The 20,163-nt window shown below is 43.0% G+C and overlaps 1 protein-coding gene across 1 annotated transcript in view; it reads right to left on the bottom strand.

Moving 5' to 3' along the window:
* LOC124616598 (hemicentin-1) overlaps window positions 1-20,163 on the bottom strand; it is a 1,150,083-nt gene that overhangs the window by 305,582 nt on the left and 824,338 nt on the right. The window contains exon 7 of the mRNA XM_047144918.1: window positions 8,825-8,936. Within this exon, the coding sequence (XP_047000874.1) occupies window positions 8,825-8,936 (112 nt within the window). The remainder of the gene's footprint in view (window positions 1-8,824; window positions 8,937-20,163) is intronic.

Consider the following 20,163-nt stretch of genomic DNA (forward strand, 5'->3'; position numbering starts at 1 on the left):
GGTTCTGTCAGTGTGATCATGTGATGTATCTGACCCCAGGAATGTGTCAATAAAGTTTCCCCTTCCTGGGACAATGAATTCACGGTGTTCTTATTTCAATTTCCAGGAGTGTACATTCACGATCTGACAGACATAGTGGGCAGCAATCTATGGCTGTTTGCTGATGATGCTGTGCTGCACTGGAAGGTATCATCATTGAGTGACTGTAGGAGGATACAAGATGCCTTAGAAAAAATGTCTACTTGGTGTGTTGAATGGTAGCTTGCTGTAAATGTAGAAAAATGTAAGTTAAATCAGATGAGTAGGAAATAAATCCTGTACTGTTCGAATACAGCATACGCAGTGCACTACTTGACACAGTCGGACCATATCTAGGGGTAATGTTACAAAGCGACATGAAATGGTACGATCACGTAAGAATGGTACAAGGAAGGGTGAATAGTCCACTTCAGCAGGTTCGATCAATACGCCAGTATTACGGTGACGTTTCGTGAACTCAAATGGAAAGCGCTGGAGGGAAGACGTTTTTTTTATCGAGCACTGTTGATAAATATAGAAAACAATTAAAATTGCTCAAAAGAGGAAAGGCCGCTGAACCTGATGGGATGCCAGTTCGATTTTACACAGAGTACGCGAAGGAACTTGCCCCCCTTCTTGCAAGGGTGTACCGTAGGTCTCTAGAAGAGCGTGGCGTCCCAAAAGATTGGAAAAGGGCACAGGTCACCCCCGATTTCAAGAAGCGACCTCGAACAGATGTGCAGAACTATAGACTTATATCTCTTACGTCGATCAGTTGTAGAATTTTGGAACACGTATTATGTTCGAGTATAATGACTTTTCTGGAGACTATAAATCTACTCTGTAGGAATCAGCATAGGTTTCGAAAAAGGCGATCGCGTGAAACCCAGATCGCGCTATTCGTCCACGAGACTCAGAGGGCCATGGGTTCCCAGGTAGATGCCGTGTTTCTTGACTTCCGCAAGGCGTTCGATACAGTTCCCCATAGTCGTTTAATGAACAAAGTAAGAGCATATGGACTATCAGACCAACTGTGTGATTGGATTGAAGAGTTCCTAGATAACAGAACGCAGCATGTCATTCTCAATGGAGAGAAGTCTTCCGAAGTAAGAGTGATTTCAAGTGTGCCGCAGGGGAGTGTTGTAGGACCGTTGTTATTCACTATATATATATATATATATATATATATATATATATATATATATATATATATGACCTCGTGGATAACATCGGAAGTTCACTGAGGCTTTTTGCGGATGATGCTGTAGTATATCGAGAGGTTGTAACAATGGAAAATTGTACTGAAAAGCAGGAGGATTTGCAACGAATTGACGCATGGTGCAGGGAATGGCAATTGAATCTCAATGTAGGCAAGAGTAATGCGCTGCGATACACAGAAAGAAAGATCCTTTATCATTTAGCTACAATATAGCAGGTCAGCAACTGGAAGCAGTTAATTCCATAAATTACCTGGGAGTAGGCATTAGGAGAGCTTTAAAATGGAATGACCATATAAAGTAGATCGTCGGTAAAGCCGATGCCGGACTGAGATTCACTGGAAGAATCCTAAGAAAATGCAATCCGAAAACAAAGGAAGTAGGTTACAGTACACTTGTCCGCCCACTGCTTGAAGACTGCTCACCGGTGTGGGATCCGTACTAGATAGGGTTGATAGAAGAGAGAGAGAAGATCCAACGGAGAGCAGCGCGCTTCGTTACAGGATCATTTAGTAAACGCGAAAGTGTTACAGAGATGATAGATAAACTCCAGTGGAAGACTCTGCAAGAGAGACGCTCAGTAGCTCGGTACGGGCTTTTGTTGAAGTTTCGAGAACATACCTTCACTGAGGAGTCATGCAGTATATTGCTCCCTCCTACGTATATCTCATGAAGAGTCCATGAGGATAAAATCAGAGAGATTAGAGCCCACACAGAGGCATACCGACAGTCTTTCTTTCCACGAACAATACGAGACTGGAATAGAAGGGAGAACCGATAGAAGTACTCGAAGTACCCTGCGCCACACACCATCAGGTGGCTTGCTGAGTATGGATGTGGATGTAGATGTAGAAGTTTAGAAAATGGTCATCTGAAGCTGACTGCAGAATGATTGTATATCCTACAAAGCACATTTAGCATAAGGTTCACGTAGAGAAGAGATGTAAGGAGGCACAGAGACAGTCGTTTTGCCCCAGCTCTGTTTCCGAGTGGGTCGGGAAAAGATATGACTAGCAGTGGCACAATGTACCCTCCACCACGCACCATACGGTGGCTTGCGGACTATGTATGTTGATACAGATGCAGAACGAAGTGAAAAAACTGTAATACGCAACCACCAAAACGTAAAACACTAAACGCAGAGTAATACAACAACCCTCAGATGCAGAAGTACAGTGATGCGATTGCCGTTGCTGAGGGGAACAGCTCACCACAGCATCACTACGCCGCTTTTCCATTGCATTCAGGGAACCCATTTACGTTGTGCACACCGGCCAACTCTGCATCATTGCACCTCTCTATACTGCTGTGTATCACTGCCATCGTACACCTAACACCACCGGAACCACAAACCCCAGGCAGTGCTGAATGCAATATTGACGGTGGAGAGTCTAATGCACATTATTGTTGTCGACTGCAAGTACTGTGAGTGAATGGAGCAAGTCTGAATCCAAACGTGACACACAGTTCATAACGTCGATACCTGCAATGTCATGCAGAGGTTTTCAGTGCAGTACAGAGATGAGGACAAATGGGGGTTAGAAATCTAACGAAACGCAATTAATCTGTAGCGAGCTACCGGAGGCCACGGGCAGCGCCATCTACGTTAGGAAGGCCTGTGCGGTGCCTGCGAACAGCCTGGTGGGAATATCAAGAGTAGTCACAGCAGCAGACCACTAGTATAATGTAGCATCGTTCTGAGCCTCTGTATCCGTGAATGCTGCTCTTTTAGAATGTTTTTAATGTTATTTATGTGATGCACAACCCAAATTTGTGTAACAGAAAAAATGCGCCACAAATATTGTGTGACTGGGTGTAAGGTAAATTATCCGACAGGGCCGAAAATGGGCGCGTTTGTATATCCGAATGAAGAACACTTGTGAAAAGAAAATGGAAACGGGCTACGCAAAGGGAAAATTTTATCAGGAAAACAAGAAATGAAAGTGATTTAAGTTCCTTTACGATTAAACTACAGTGTGAAGTTAATAATGTGAAGCATAACCTTAAATTCACACATACTTAGTACTTACTATTTTACTGTTGGCAGTATTATATTATTATTAACGTCATAAAAAAATCTTAAATTTTGTGGTGGGAGATTAAAACTGAACATCATACGTGAAGGTTGCCCACTACACTAGATAAATTGTATATAGGGATTTAATCCCTGTGGATCCTCAGTTCTGATTTTCCACGAATGTTTTAATACGTTGTTAAATTCACAGAAGTTACAGAACAGTAAACCCCAATTTCTTGTTTGGTTACGTACATAACGTTATGCCTGCGAATTTTAACGTACAAAGTGTTATTTTAGTTGTTTGCTTGCGCGAAGGTGAAGCCTGATTCGAAATATCTACAACTACGTGGATACTCTGCAAAACACACTAAAGTGCCTGGCAGAGGGCATCACCGTGTGCTTTGGCCCGCTCCACGTAACGTGTGTAGACAAATCGTTTTTTCATTAATTTAGAGCACTGCATATGTGGGTGTTATGACTATGTCAACCGAGCTGCTCGTACAAATCTAAGGAGGCGTTGTGTTTAGTAGCTGCTGGATTAGTAGTTCAGCAGACTAACGGCAAGGTTCACGAATCTCAGTTGAAAGGAATGCAGAAAGTGTACAGGTTTTCGTCTTGTTACCAAGTGATTAGGGAAGGGGCTCTGTTCTGATGTTTTATTCTGGTTACCTGCTTTTTGAATAATGTGATTTGGGAAAGAACAGGTTACTTAACATGAAAGGCCGGACACCTAGGTAGTTAAGATAACTTAAGTAATAGTCGTAAATATCTACCAGAAACAGTTATAAAATATAATATTCAGCATTTACAAATATGAAATTTTCTAAAAAAAGGTAATATTTTAGACTAGTCCCTCACTAATATTAGTATGTCATTTTTACGAAGTGGTCTTTCAGTATCAAAATATATAAGTTTTAGTGTATTAAAATAGTGATGAATATCAGTATAAATATAATATTTCGAGAGAGAAAAGCGTTTCTAAAAGTGGCTACCACTATAAACTCCTCTTCGGCGCCGGCCGGAGTGGCCGAGCGGTTAAAGGCGCTACAGTATGGAGCCGCACGACCGCTACGGTCGCAGGTTCGAATCCTGCCTCGGGCATGGATGTGTGTGATGTCCTTAGGTTAGTTAGGTTTAAGTAGTTCTAACTTCTAGGGGACTTATGACCACAGCAGTTGAGTCCCACAGTACTCAGAGCCATTTGAACTATTTTTCCTCTTCGTCAGGCAAGACTTGTATGACACTCTTGGTAGGTGGGTTGCTCAGCGCATCGGCTTTCTTAATCTAGGTGGCGATTGCACGGTTCGCTTACATCAAAACATTCGGAAAATACACCTGAATAACCTTCGAAATTTGTTTCTCCTTACATAATACTTCTCTATCCCATCTGAGTACGACCGTTACCCGGAAGTGTTGTAATTATGTTGAGTTCTACGCTGTTTTTATTAATAAAAAATCGATTGCAAGCATTCACTCTACTTTAATCGACTGCTTCAGATGGAAAGCTCTTTGTTGACCGCAACCTAAACCTACAAGTAATATAAGCTAGTTTTGATTTTACCCCAAACATACAACTGCTTGAAATCACCAGTCAATTTTGTTATGTTTCCTGCATCAGCTCACATTGTGTAATCAAGTTTTCGCGTTAAGTTTCCTTTTTAGAAATTAACATTTATTGAAAGACTTAACCATCTCTTATTCCCAGTGACGCAATCTGTTTGATAGGACTGCCTTCCATGATACAGTGTGTGTGTGTGTGTGTGTGTGTGTGTGTGTGTGTGTGCGCGCGCGCGCGCGCGCGCGCGCGCGTGCTCTTGGAACTGACGGGCGCTCAATGGCGAGGTTGTTAGCGCCCTCCATGAAACAAATCTGTTAATCGTCATAGCGAGGCATGAATTAATCTTTTCAAAGACCTTCTAATGAAACTGAATTCTCTCAGTTGAAGCTCGAGGTCAAAATATCTCGATTCGAATAACTAGTTTCACCTGAAATACATCATTTTAATTGACTTTAACTCTAGATTACTAAACCCTCGTTAAATTTACAATTGCAGTTGGTACCATTTCACGATCCCTGCCAATCTGGTATTGTCAGTGTGGGTGAAAAACAGGGTATTTTGTACTCAGCTTGTAATTAACTAGTGCATGAACTCTAACTTACGACTTCCTTTGAATAACATATGGCGTAGTGAAATTTACGATGGTTTAGGAACAATGTTGCATTTTCCCCTCTTTAGTGTTCTAGGATTAATAAACACTAGTTAATTCAAAAATCAGTAAAAATACATTGATAACTTTCAAAATATTTTATACTTTGATAAAAACCGGTCCCACAATAGTACTCCCTTAATCAAACCCATTTCATCTTCATAACATCATTGAATTCAATTTTTCCTATTGTAATTTTTAGAATGTTTTAAAACTTCCATCGTCAAGTCAGCCGCGTTCAGACATCTTACTGACGTAAGATTCATACAGAATCAACAATCTGTAAAGGACTCCTACTTTTTATTACGATGCACTGTCTCTTGCACAAAACTGGCCTTCATCTCTATTTAAAAGTACATAAAAAATTGAGGACACAAACAAACCTCTTACTTATTATATAATGCCTTATTTGACAGTGTTAAAATAACGGCACAGATCACGATTTCAAAACAAGCTGACTCATCTGACTGCAGGCAGTGGTTAGTCCGTAAACAACAGGGGAGGCCGGAAGGTCGACACATGATGAGTGCCACGAAATACGGAACTGTATTTTCATTTTAAATACTTGTATGTTGGGAACAGCTACGGCAACCATATTTGTATTGGAACCAATATGTGATTCAAGCGTATGTTTTTATTTGTGCTGGAAGTGAACAGAATAAACAAACATTTCATACAATTTTTGTTTATTATTCAAACGAAAACATCTCGTTAGCGTTCAAATGTAACAGTGGACCAGCACCTCTCCACAAAAAGATATAAACAAAGATAAGCGGTTATATCGACGGAAGTTGTAGATTTGGGTAAGTGTAAAGGTGGATTCAAGGCGGCTATATTACTTGCCGAAAGTGAACATAGGTAGATATCACCACATGGAAGTGCCTGAGTAGTGTACAGGCAACTTTTGGAGTGAACACCGTGCTATCTATCCAGGCGCTTCGTTGTGACGGTAAAATCTCGGAAACGTGTGAATGCCACAACGACTGCCGCAGTGCGCGCACAAGTGTCCACGCAACTTTGTTCTCTTCCCGTTTGATACGAGGGGGGGGGGGGGGGGGTTGGGGTAGGTGTCTTCAGTATTTTAACCGCTCTGATGTGGCTCATAATTACTTCTCCTGTGCCAGAGTAGCAGTGACATTCCCGTTTACTATAGTTTAGAAAAATGCCTTCTGGATGTAACAGTAACTTCAAGTGTGCCCAGGGAAGTGTTTTTGGATGATTGCTGCTCATGTATCGTAATGACCTGACAGGCAATATAAATAGTAACGTCAGACTTCTGGCAGGTGATACAGTTATCTATAGTTAAGTACTGTCTGAAAAAATTCAGATGTTAATAAGATTTCAAATTTGGTAGTTCCCTCCTTTATTCATAAACGCTGCCCTGGGCTCTTCACAAAACGAAAAAACGTAATACCCTATGAGTACAATATCAATGAAACAAAGTTAGAAAAGATCAATTCATACAAATAACCTGGGTTTAACGATTCTTAGTAATACGAAGTGGAACGTTGACGTATGCTCAGTTGTATCTAAATAGGGTGACAGACTGCGGTTTAATGGTAGAATACGAGGGTTGACTGAAAAGTAATGCCTCCACCTTCGTAACTCTTCAACAGTTGGCAGCATTGGTATGCAGCAGGTACTGGCTTGTTCCGTAGCCTATTCTCTACATTCCAATAGGCGGGAAGCCTTAGCTTGTGTTGTGTTGTGTTGTTACAGTGTAAAGTACGGAACCCCGAGTTGACGGTCGGTCAATGCGATATAAGCAACGTGCAGCCATTGAATTCTTAATAGCAGAAGGTGTCACCCCAAAGGAGATTCATCAGAGAATGAAAGCAGTTTATGGTGATTGTGTCGATGTGAGTACTGTGCGTCGTTGGGCGAGTAAGTTTAAAAGATGTTGAGGCGGGAACATCTGACCTGTGTGACAAAGAAAGAGTTGGACATCCTGTGACAGCAGCCACGTGCATGATGAGTACCCCAGATGCTGACGTCTGAAATGAAAGCGCGCAGTCTTGAAATTTGTCAGGAACTCCTCTCGCGTTACGAGAATGAAGGTAACGCCATTCTCCATTCAGCTGTGACAGGAGACGAAACGTGAGTACACCATTAAGACCCGGGGACGAAGCGTCAATCTATGGAATATCGACACAAAGACTCGCCCCAGAAATTCAAGACGGAGCCCTCAGTAAGAAAAATAATGACCACAGTGTTCTGGGACGCAGATTGTGTTATCCATGTTGATTTCCTTGATCGTGGAACAACAATAAATTCAGAGCGTTACACCACAACGCTGCGAACTCTGAAACGATGGGTAACAAGGGTCCGAAAGGAAAAGGGAAATGTTTTCCTGCGGCATGACATTTGCCAAACCACACACTTCACGTGCCACCAACGCAGAACTTAAGAGACTGAATTTCACAACCGTACAGCATCCTCCACACAGTCCACATTTAGCACCGTCTGACTTCCATCTGTTCCCGATAATGAAAGACGATCTGCGGGGACATCATAATGCTTCTGACGAAGACGTTGAGAGAACTGTGAGACTGTGCTTCCGGAAACAGAGTGTCGACTTCTTCCGTGACGGCTTCAGAAAACCTGTTCACCGTTGGCAGAAACGTATCCAGTTGGCTGGTGATTATGTGACAAGTGAATATTGGTAATTAAAGGTCACATTCTAAGGATTATTTCTGCGTTTGATTTATTAAAATATTCCCATTCAAGCCCAATTAACGAAGGTGGAGGCATTACTTTTCATTCAACCCTCGTACTACGGAAATGCAGTCATTCCACAGAGGAGACTGCTTACGAAACACTCATGCGTCCCATCCTAGAATATGCTCAAGTTTGTGAGACCAGTGCTAAATAGGACTAACAGGGGATGTCGAATGTATAAGAAGACGAGCAGCACGAAAGGTTGCAGGTTTTTTTTGACCCACGCAGATGCTGAAGATACTGAACTGGCAGACGCCTGAAGATACGCCGAAACTATACCGGAAAGCCAACTGACAAAGTGTTGAGAGAAGTGAGGAATCTAGGAAGGTAGTACAATCCCAGTTCCGACGAATTGGTCCTGTATGAATCACGAAGATGAGTTACAGTGCACCAAGAGGCTTGTAAGCAAGCTTTCTTCCCGCGTTTCAGTGAATGAAACGGGAAGAAGCCCTAGTAAGTGGTACAACAGAAGTCCCCTCTACCACGCGAGTCTCAGTTTGCAGAAAATATAGATATGTAGACGTAGAGACTGTGGTACATTGTCTCTCATGAGGAAAATAGATCCCAACGAACTGCACGCAACAAGTGCCTTACGATGCAGCAGTATAAGTGAAACAGGCAGCAGAGGGAGCTGCAAAAGTACTTACCAGCGCACGGCAAGCAGCGTCGTTGGGTTGGCGACGTACTCACACTCCAGTGTAATATCGGAGCTCTCGTTGACGGTAATGTTGTCCGGCTTCACTGTCACGATGGGAGGATCTGCAACATCACAAAGCGACACTGTTACTTACTGTACACGACAAAACTTGGATATATAACTCTGACAAGTAGCAAACGTAAGAGTGTCTGTGTTAAGCAGAGTCAGAAGACTAGGGCGCTAAGTTCATCGCGAGCTAGGGAGAAGTCTGGTCCGTGTCTTCCTCTAGTAGCGCCAATAAAATATATTACTACAAAAAAGATTGTACCAACTAGTGGGTGAATTAGCTCCAATGATTATGCTCTATCTAGAATTTTCAGACTGAACCTCACGATTCGAGTGCGTTAGCGCAATACCGGATTCATATTCGAAGGAAGGAAGGAAGAAAGATTACGGAGGTTAGGGTTCAATGTCCCGTCGATGGCACATGCTCGGATTGATTTCTTGGAAGGGAACCATCCCGGCTTTTACCTTAAGCGATGTAAGAAAATCACGGAGAACCTATCTCTAAATGTACAAACAGGGATTTGAATCGCAGTCCATTCAAATACGACTCCATTCTCTACCTACTGCGCTACCTCGCTCAGTAATTAATATTCGAAAGGAGAAGGGTTCAGGTCGCTTTAGGCATTTATATTTTGGTTGTTCGAGGCTTCCCTATACCACTTCAAGCAAATGTCGCGATGCTGTCACCAACAATGCTATGGCCGATTTCTTGCTCTATTTATTGCCCAGCTATCGGATTTCCTCGTCTTTAATGTCCTCGATGGCACTAGGGCGTATAAGAATTTAACCTTAGGATTTTAACAATTACTTAGAAAAGAAATGCATTATGGCATAAGTCAGTTATGTATATCTCAGCTTTTACGTCAGGAGGTCGTCATTTTATTGTCCGACCGATTCCTGAGTAGTGTGACAGGTTATAGGGATTTCAAATTAGTTCCGGAAAAATATGAGTTTGAGACTGTTGCTCTCATTCGGAATTTTAAATATTACCACTACATCATTTCACACGATTATGTCATTTACATAGCTGCTAAATAAGACTATAGCTGTAACTAACTCTAAGCTTTGCCTTTGGTGGCTGTTCTAATTTCAGGCGCTTTTTTGGCCTTGATCCACGCACACGTGTGATAGTAATTGCAGACTCCGAAACGAAGGACTGTCGTTAAACGTTTAAATATTACGACCATTACTTTGTCAATAAAACTATTAAGAAATAAACATATCTAGGTGAAACCTCAACCAAAAAAATTGAAAACCAGGTCACTAACTGTTGCCAGTTTATGGCAATGGACAACCCGTCATCCAGCGACACGCAGAAGATGCAAATCTAAAACAAAGACCACTGAGTTGTGACCACCACAACCTAACAGTGATTATAACGAACTGCTAGCTTTTCTATTCAGAAGGAAGTAAAGTACACGCCGAACTATTAGAGGAAAAAGATGATTCTTCCCTCATAGTTGCCGGCCGCGGTGGTCTAGCGGTTCTAGGCGCGCAGTCCGGAACAGCGCGGCTGCTACGGTCGCAGGTTCGAATCCTGCCTCGGGCATGGATGTGTGTGATGTCCTTAGGTTAGTTAGGTTTAAGTAGTTCTAAGTTCTAGGGGACTGATGACCACAGATGTTAAGTCCTATAGTGCTCAGAGCCATCTGAACCATTTTTGAACCCTCATAGTTGGCTCCCAAAATAACGAAAAAAGAAAGAGCAGATTTCAAACATTTATTTCTCAAAAACTACAAATGATAGAAACACAATTCCAACGGTCCTTCACTCAATATGAGTACCAAATGTTACACAACAAATATCAAAACTGTACCTCAATATGAGCACCATTTGTTACACGACAAATATCAAACCGGTATCTCATTTCTTGCCACACACGACGCAACTGGTCTTTAGTTACCGAATTCACGGCCGCAACAATTCGATGTCGTACCTCTTGAAGAGTAGCGGGCATAGGTGGGACATAAACACAGTCCTTTATGTACCCCCACAAATAAAAATCGCAGGGAGTAAGGTCTGGTGACCTGGGAGGCCACAGACGATGACATTGATCTTGTGCTCCTGCTCTTCCAATCCACCGTCCTGGAATGGTGTTATTTAGGTACCGTCGTACAGGTTCAGAGAAGTGTGGTGGGGCGCCATCTTGCATGAAGATGAAGTGATTTGAATCTTCCTGAAGTTGAGGAAATAGCCAGTTTTCTAACATGTCCAGGTAAATGGTTCCTGTGATAGTTTTCTCCATGAAAAAGAAAGGTCCATAAACTTTGTTTACCGAAATTGCACAAAAGACGTTAACCTTTGGTGAGTCTCTTTCATGTTGAATAACGTCCCTCGGAGTTTCACTCGCCCAAATTCGTACGTTATGCCGATTAACTTTACCAGAAATGTGAAACGTTGATTCATCTGAAAAAATTAATCGTTCGGCAAAATTGTCCTCTTCCATGTCCTGTAGAATTGCAGTTGAAAATTCGAACCTTTTGTTGTGGTCGTCAGGACGCAATGCTTGCAATAACTGCAGTTTGTACGGCTTCATGTGCAGACGCTTACTCAGAACGCGCCATACCGTTGTTTTAGACATGTTTAGTTCGTGACTTGCCCGTGTCGTGGATTTTCTAGGGCTCCTTTCGTAAGCTGCACGGACACGCTCGACATTTTCATCCGATGTGCGTGGACGACCCGTGCTTTTTCGCTTGCAGATGCAACCATCTTCTACGAATCTGTGATGCCACTCATAAATTTGCTTATGACGAGGCGGCTGTTTGTTGAATTGACGGCGGAATGCACGTTGCACACCAACAATGGACTCTAACTTTGCAAATTGCAGCACACAAAATGATCGTTCCTGTGGTGTCGTCGCCATTTTCCTACAAACAAACGCCAGCGCCACTGCGGATTTGCATGGAACTTCTGCGCGGACCATTGAAAAACTTTGAACCTTTCTCTGACAAGAAACGTTTGAATTGTGTTTCTATCATTTGTAGTTTTTGAGAAATAAATGTTTGAAATCTGCTCTTTCTTTTTGAAACGCCCTGTATAGAAAAAATATTGTATTGAGCTTATAACAATTATATCGTGTATTGAATGGCTAGCTGAACTTTTCGAATAAATATATTCACAAGTAGCTGCACCTCGCGTGCGTTGTTTTCCATGTTTATTTATTAGCAATGTGTTTCGAGCTCTGTTGAACGTATCTCGTTATCCAATAAGTACAGCAAAACTTTCATCAGTATTTATACTAACGAAAATGCTACAGCTAAATTAACGTAAGGATGGATTTCTACAGCTTTTGCGAAGGACTAGGTTGGAATTCCTTGCGGTATTCCTCCGCTATGAATCAGATTTAGGCCGATGTTTCGCTACTACCTCAATGAAATTGTACTGAATGAATAACACAGTGAATTGCAGAGAAGGAAGTAAAGGTGATTTAAATAGCTATATACGGAGGAATATTCTCCCATACTTCAGCACAGAGTTCCGTAACCACTGTTGAGAAACCACCATTACAGGTACTGTGTCAACAGCGTTTATCTCAATATCAGTAGCAATTAAGTGTTTTGTATTCCTTGTTGATACCTGAAGATTAGATCAGCGCTTCGAAACGCACATCTAAAAACCTATCGTGAAAAATAACTAACTAGCGTTCCGACCGGTATCGGAAGATGAACATAATGAGGATTACGACGCAGTCTTCAAAACTTCGGTTGTATGAATAATCACCATCCACAACATCAAGGATTAAATCAACTCTGGAGCCGTGCGGGATTAGCCGAGCGGTCTATGGCGCTGCAGTCATGGACTGTGCGGCTGGTCCCGGCGGAGGTTCGAGTCCTCCCTCGGGCATGGGTGTGTGTGTTTGTCCTTAGGATAATTTAGGTTAAGTAGTGTGTAAGCTTAGGGACTGATGACCTTAGCAGTTACGTCCCACAAAATTTCACACACATTTGAACATTTTGAAGAAACCAGCTCTGGTTTGTTCCAGCCTCTAGTATTTTGCTCTGTCCATCTTTCGACAGGCCGATCTTCATTCTTCCTCATTTTAACTTCCCATTCAGAAGTGACTTCGGCGTCATCCTTTGTTGCATTCTTGTCACATGCTCCCTCCATTTGTTGCTGTGTTTCACGATTACTTCATTCATCTTGAATATATTTAATTACGTTCTGTTACCTTCATTTCCCATCTTATCATGTAAATTGAAGCAAGTGTCAGCTCTCAGAAATCTCATTTCTGCACTTACGATAATTTACTAAAGGTTCAATGTATACAGCCATACAACGTTTGTACTGCCATTACATTGTATAGTTCAGCAGTATATCTTTTCTGTTGCTTTTGAAGTGCCGTTTGATTGTGCCACGTAGCTACAGTAACTTGTGACGTGACTTTTCAGGCTTTCCTGACGGATCTGTTGCAAATGCACTTTTCGGGTTTGCCGCCGGATAACATTGTGCAAGTCGCACAATGTTTCGGCTCTCGGTAGAGGGCATTAGGAGCGCCGTTTCCACTCTACTGTGGGCGCCCCCCCCCCCCCCTCCCGTGTAAGCGTAATTCCTGCCCTACGAGATTATCATCTTGCGGAAGTGACGTCACCATCTACCATCACTCGAAGATGTCCAACAGTTGTGTGCATGGAATACAGTAGGACTTGCACACTGTTAGTCGGCGGCAAATCCGAGAAGTGTATTTGCACTGTAATTTCTGTAGCTTTTCACTCACTTCATTATTTGATGGAAGTACCGTAATATTACATACAAGATAAAAAGTAATAGTTACTGTGCACAATTGATTCGTTACTTATGGCTATTTAGGTCCTAACTAGCTCGGATACTCTAAATGGCATCACTTTTGTTTCGATCTGGAGATATTTAAATTACTCTCATTTTCTACTTTCAAAAGCAGATACATTCTACGTGTAGCTCATCTTTGTTCTGGCTAACATCAAATGGTTGCCTGAAGAGAGCATTGTGTATAGAGTATCGTTATTTATTTTAAAATGTTTTGGTAATAAAGTTTGCATTCAGTTATGAAACCTTTAACATATAAATAATATAGAGTTTGTGATAAAAGGTACCTGTGTCTAAGTCTCTGATTATTTAAGCTTGCATCATTCCATATACGGAGTGTAATGTGTGTAACTGCAGGTATTGCTATTGATAACTGAGGACAATGTACTGTACGACACTACATAATTGTTTACGTATTCTGCAGACTAATAAATAACGCTATTACAAGTCGTGTGTTTTTAGGTTGGTTAGTACCTCCAAGTGTATGTGGCAAGAGCAAGCCATTTTCTCCTGAGTATCAGGTCAGGTGTTGAAGTGTGGACACATGGACACTATATAGTTAGTTTATATGACAGTGGTGCAGTTATGACCGTGCAGAAAATATCAGGTAGTAAATTACGTGACGTGTTTGAGGGTCTACTGTTCGAAACAGAGAAAAAACAACGAACACATTGATATGTGTACATATTAAGGTACCACGTATAAAAATATCTGCAATACCCACTACAGCATGTATAATTTTAATAGCTCTGTCAGATACGAGGGTTGTCCAGAAAGTAAGTTCCAATCGGTCGCGAAATAGAAACCACTGGGAAAATCGGTAAAGCTTTGCACAGATGTGTTGCGCAGTGTCTCTAGTATGCCATTCGATCGTGTCGCTTCGCTCTTTTCAGTTTTGAGTGTACAATGAGCACGTAAAGGTGCATAGGAAATAGTGTCTTCCGCCAAGTATGAGAGCCTGGTTAGAGATTTCGCCTGTTCATGCAGCCCACATAACACAACTGTCGAGCAGTTCCTTCTTCATGCGAATTCTCGGCCGCACACTGCAGAGGCAATGAAGACGCTCCTGCAGCGTTTCCGATGAGAAGTGTTTGATCACGATCACCCACAATACAGTCCGTAATTGGCTCCCCCGAGTCTCATCTCTGCTCACAAGAACCGCTGGCTATGAAGATAAAATTTTTCCACGGACAGTGCAGATAACTGGCCGAAAGTACAGGCAGCTGATTTCTATGACGAGGATATTAGAAAGTTGGCACAACACTACGACAAAACTCGAAGTTGGGGCGGTGACGATGTAGAGAAGTTGGTGCAAGGTGTACTTAACTGCTGTAAATAACACGTTTCTGGTTTTCACTGTGGTTTCCATTTCGCGACCGAGTGGAACATACTTTCTGGACAACCCTCGTAAATACAAACTGTCCATATTTTAAAAGCAACTGTTATACCGGTTAAATGGGTCAGGATTAAGAAATTTCAGTTCGGTGAGGTCAGCGAAAGCGTTTTGGAATGTTACTGAAACCTCGGAGCGCCATCCTCTTATGCCAGAAGTTCAGCTGCCACCAAAGGGAATAGCAATCGTCTGACGTTCGGTTCACGACGACGAGGCGAAACAACGACGTTGTATCCCTGTGCTCGTGACGAGGCAGAGTAGCTTTATTATACTTTGAAAAGCAGACGAAATTTACATTTTACCGTCGACGACGATATGCGCTGCCACCGCGAAAGGAGCAGCGTTATGCGCGCGCCTATAAGTACACTCGGCCGCACGACTCGAAGGCATGCAGGGATGCTCTCCTTGACAGGCGCTTCGCAGACTCCTAAAGCTCGCCCGCCCATGGCAACGCGATTTATTCTGCCTCCTTTTATACCCTGTAAATTCGCGTAAATGGATTTCTTTGAGCAAAGAATGGAGGAAGAGGCGTACGGAGGAAAGAAATAAAGAGGCGGGGATTTTGTATTCAGGGTGGTGAGCGCCCGCCAGCCTGCAGACGCGACGCGGCGCTTCGTACTTCCCCCAGTTCCCCTTCACATGCGGCGGTGCTCTTCAGTCCGTAGAGGTTCATTCGTAAACAGTACGTCATCCGTTCTTGCAGAGTACATGTAAAAATACGAGGACAACAAGAACATTTCTCGGTGTGATACAAGGGCAATGTTCTTGAGTTATGGAATGAGTAAAGGTAACATATTACCGTACCGCTGTGTTGTTCACTAGTCGATAGACACATTAAAATATTTAAAACCTTGATAAGCTTCCAGACGATGTCTTCATTCAGAGGTGACGAGGAGGAGGGTCACAAAATTTTAATTATCGCCTCGAAAAGAATAAGATTACGTAATTATTTGCGAGTAAATATTTGCACTCCAGGGAGATATCGAAATCCCCACGTCGCTAGAGAAGCGAAAGCAAAGTACCACAGCCACCGATTAATCGGGGATGGGCTACACCACGTTGTTCGCTTCCGGCAGCACAGAGCAAATGTTGCACCTCTGTCGGGTGCATCCAAACGACTTCCGTAGCCGTGTGGATTGACCCGACACAGCTTTAACTTTTTCTCTGTGTTGTCGGAAACAAACAACATGGTGCAGCCCAACCCTGCTTCATCAGTAGCCTGCGGTATTTTGCTTTCGCTCCTCTAGCGACGCCCGACGATGCTGCGGATCGTGATTTCGATATCGGCCAGGAGTACAAACATGTTCTCGCAAACAAGCATAAAATTAATTTCGTAACTTCACTTCTTCGATGAGATAACTACTCCTAGTAGTTAGCTCTGAAAAAGGACATCACCTGAAAGGTTAGCACGTTTTCAGTTTAGCTTATGGGATTATAGACCACTCAGTGCCTTAGTTATACAGTGAGTTGTTACCTGAACTTCTTCCGTTACTTATATTCCACCAAGGATATTCCATTATTATAATTAAATTTTGTGTTTGTTGTGTTGATAAATATCACGCAATATCGAAAGTGAAATCTCAACTTGATACTGTCTAATTTTTTCATTCATGATATTTTTAAGTGGATGTATTATGAGTGTATCGCTCAGTTCGGTGAACTGGACTACCGAATTATTATCAGATAATTCTTTGTTTTGGATAGTTTCCTGCGACAGAGAATTCATTCATACTAATGTGTGTGAAATCTTATGGGACTTAACTGCTAAGGTCATCAGTCCCTAAGCTTACACACTACTTAATCTAAATTATCCTAAGGACAAACACACCCATGCCCGAGGGAGGACTCGAACCTCCGCCGGGACCAGCCGCACAGTCCATGACTGTAGCGCCTCAGACCGCTCGGCTAATCCGGGGCGGCTTTCATACTTGTATAGGTTTATAGAGACTGTGGTCGTGAGAAGTGAGCGGCCAAATTCAAAATTCTTAGTACTCTCGCCACGTCATATTAGAAAGAAAAATTCGTACTTCAGATAGTTACGTCCATTCTCTTTGTTAAGAACAACTGACTTTTGCATTGCTTCCGCCGGCCGAAGTGGCCGTGCGGTTAAAGGCGCTGCAGTCTGGAACCGCAAGACCGCTACGGTCGCAGGTTCGAATCCTGCCTCGGGCATGGATGTTTGTGATGTCCTTAGGTTAGTTAGGTTTAACTAGTTCTAAGTTCTAGGGGACTAATGACCTCAGCAGTTGAGTCCCATAGTGCTCAGAGCCATTTGAACCATTTGCATTGCTTCCAGAAATTGTTTGGATACTTTCGATACTAATGGTTCCCGCTGCAACGTAAATAACCTGGTGGATTTCTCTGTAGTCTGATATTTTTATATATGCCACTAAGAAGCTGTTATAAAATTTTATTATCATGCAGCTATGAGGGCATGCTGAAAAGTTACGCGTCTGAATTTTTTTGTGAAAACTGTTAATGCTTTCTAAATAAAGCAAACTGTATGAACATTGTAATTCTTTTCTCTTCATGCCTTCAAGTTTATATCTTCACACAGCCACCCTGTCGGCAAACACATTCAGACCAGTTTGTTGATGCCGCGACTGTACAATGTTCGACACTGTTAACGGAGCCACAACCTCAGCTCTGCTTGTACCGCTTCGCTTCATCACCATCAAAGTGAAGTCCTCGAAGAATGATCAATGATAGTGAATCTTGCTCGTGTGTGGCCCGGCATTGTTATGCTCAAGGAGAGGGTGCTCCATTTGTGGTCATATTTTTCGAATTCGAAACTCGATTACAGCGCGCTGTTTCTCACACACAGACGTAGGTGCGTTACACAACGCCATGTTGCACGTTACAATTCGGAATTCTCTAGCGGCAGGCGGCTGCAAATATGTAGACATGAAGAATAAAGGTGTGGATTGTTAATAACGTTCGTTTTATTTAAGAAGGATTAAGAGCTTTCACATAAAAAATTAGGGGACATTCAAAAAATGGCTCTGAGCACCATGGGACTTAACTTCTGAGGTCATCAGTCCCCTAGAACTTAGAACTACTTAAACCTAACTAACCTAAGGACATCACACACATCCATGCCCGAGGCAGGATTCGAACCTGCGACCGCAGCGGTCGTGCGGTTCCAGACTGTAGCGCCTAGAACCGCACGGTCACCCTGGCCGCCTAGGAGACATTGCACGCCCTCGTAGATCCGATTATTTACGTCATCTGGTAGGCTTTAAAGCTGAAATGGTTGTGCACCAGACAAAAACATTTAACTGGCTCGTCCAATTACTTCCAAAATCTGTTTTTACTAGTTCGTAAGTCTCAGAAGCTGATTTCCCAGTTTTACAACAAAATTTCACACAAACTCGTTGCTCCGTTTTCAAGTCAGTTTTCACGCAGAGAGAATCTGGCAACAAGCCCTAACAGACCCGCACTCAGCCAGTTGCCACAACGAACTGAATAAAGGAAACGCAGTTTCCTGTCAGAGGGCGTTCAAGGACAAAGCAATGACTCACTCCCCACCCTCCGTGTACCTGCCCGCCAAACCAGTAAGCAATAGCGGATCCATCCTTAAAACTCTCCTATCACACCTCGTATTACTGCTAAATGTATTGCAAGTATAGTTCATGTTGTGGATGCAACAGGATCAGGCTAGTGCCACTTCATCCGACCGCTGACACAAGGCTTTTTGTCACTTTAATGCCTTGTTGAGTGGGAATGTGGAGGGAAACAATTGATACGAATTTGGATGTGAATGTGACTTTTCAGTTATTGTGTGTCCATTTTTCTGCCTCCTGTAGCTGAACAAGAGATAGCGTCGTAATCTGAGATGCGTGCCACACTGTGAAATATGATCTATTTGAACAGTTCCATATACTAGAAACGTTGTCAGTGTTATCTAGACAGGTCCTGGTTATTGAGAGTGCTTATATTACGGATAAATAAGGTCAAATGAAAGGGAGTACGTCAACATCTACAGTCCGCAAGGTATTTTACGGTGGATGGCGGAGGATGCTTCGCGTGGACTGCTCGTTTGCCCCTTTCCTGTTTTATTCGGGAATCGTGCACAGAAAGAACATCTGTCGGTAAGACTCCATATTCCTTTAATTTATGTGATTTTTTTTCCATTCAGGGTCCTTTCACGGTACATGTTGTCTGACACTTCTGGGACATATTAAGGGCTTATTTCAACTGTGGTACAAGTCCATTACCTCCACTTTTCTGCCTATAATGTTTCTGGAATTAATGATCCAAACAAACAGAAAGACAGGTTCATCTCTAGCAAGAAGCCATATGCTTGAATATTTCTGGTGTCTCAACTGCAGATTTTTGAGCGCTCATTTAACTTTAGGACTCTGTATCTGTAAATGAACAAAAATTGAGTTGTGATCCTTGAGTTTCTCCCGGCGTATTTGATAGTCAAAATATCCACGGGTGTGCTGCCGGTCTACAGTGTCCAACGGGCACAATATTTCGGCGATCATACATGTCGCCATCATCAGGTGAACTGACGGACTGAGCTCCTGTGAACGTGCCGGCACGGAGATCCGTACGCTATGGCTGCTCAGAGGGAACTGGGTTCGGTCGCGGCGGCGGCTGATTTAAATACCCTCCGCCCGCGGCGCGCTCCCTCCGCCGTCCGCGCCCCGCGCCACGGTCGCGCGGTGGAACAGATTGCGACGGCGTCTGAGATGACGTCGGAGTGATGGCTCTGTCCGCCGTGGTCGTCACAACTATACGTTTGCTCGATTTACTCTTGATTAACCCGATCGCTGGTTCCCAAGCCTTGCTAAGATTATAGCCACAGTCACGGTTTATGAGGTCGTCATTGGTGCGAATTTCGATGGCCTCTCTAACAACGCTGTCCCAATATCTCGACGTCTGTACCAGAATCCTCGTGCGGTCATATTCCATGGCGTGATTTTCCGACAAACAATGTTCAGCGACCGCCGACTTGCTCGGATGCATCAGACGAGTGTGCCTCTGGTGTTCACGGCATCGATCCTCGACGGTACGCATCGTCTGACCAATATACGACTTGCCACATTGACACGGAATCTGGTACACGCCGGCCTTCCTCAAACCGAGGTCATCTTTGGCGC

This window comes from Schistocerca americana, chromosome 5, assembly GCF_021461395.2.
Source record: "Schistocerca americana isolate TAMUIC-IGC-003095 chromosome 5, iqSchAmer2.1, whole genome shotgun sequence".
In the NCBI taxonomy this organism is placed as follows: domain Eukaryota; kingdom Metazoa; phylum Arthropoda; class Insecta; order Orthoptera; family Acrididae; genus Schistocerca; species Schistocerca americana.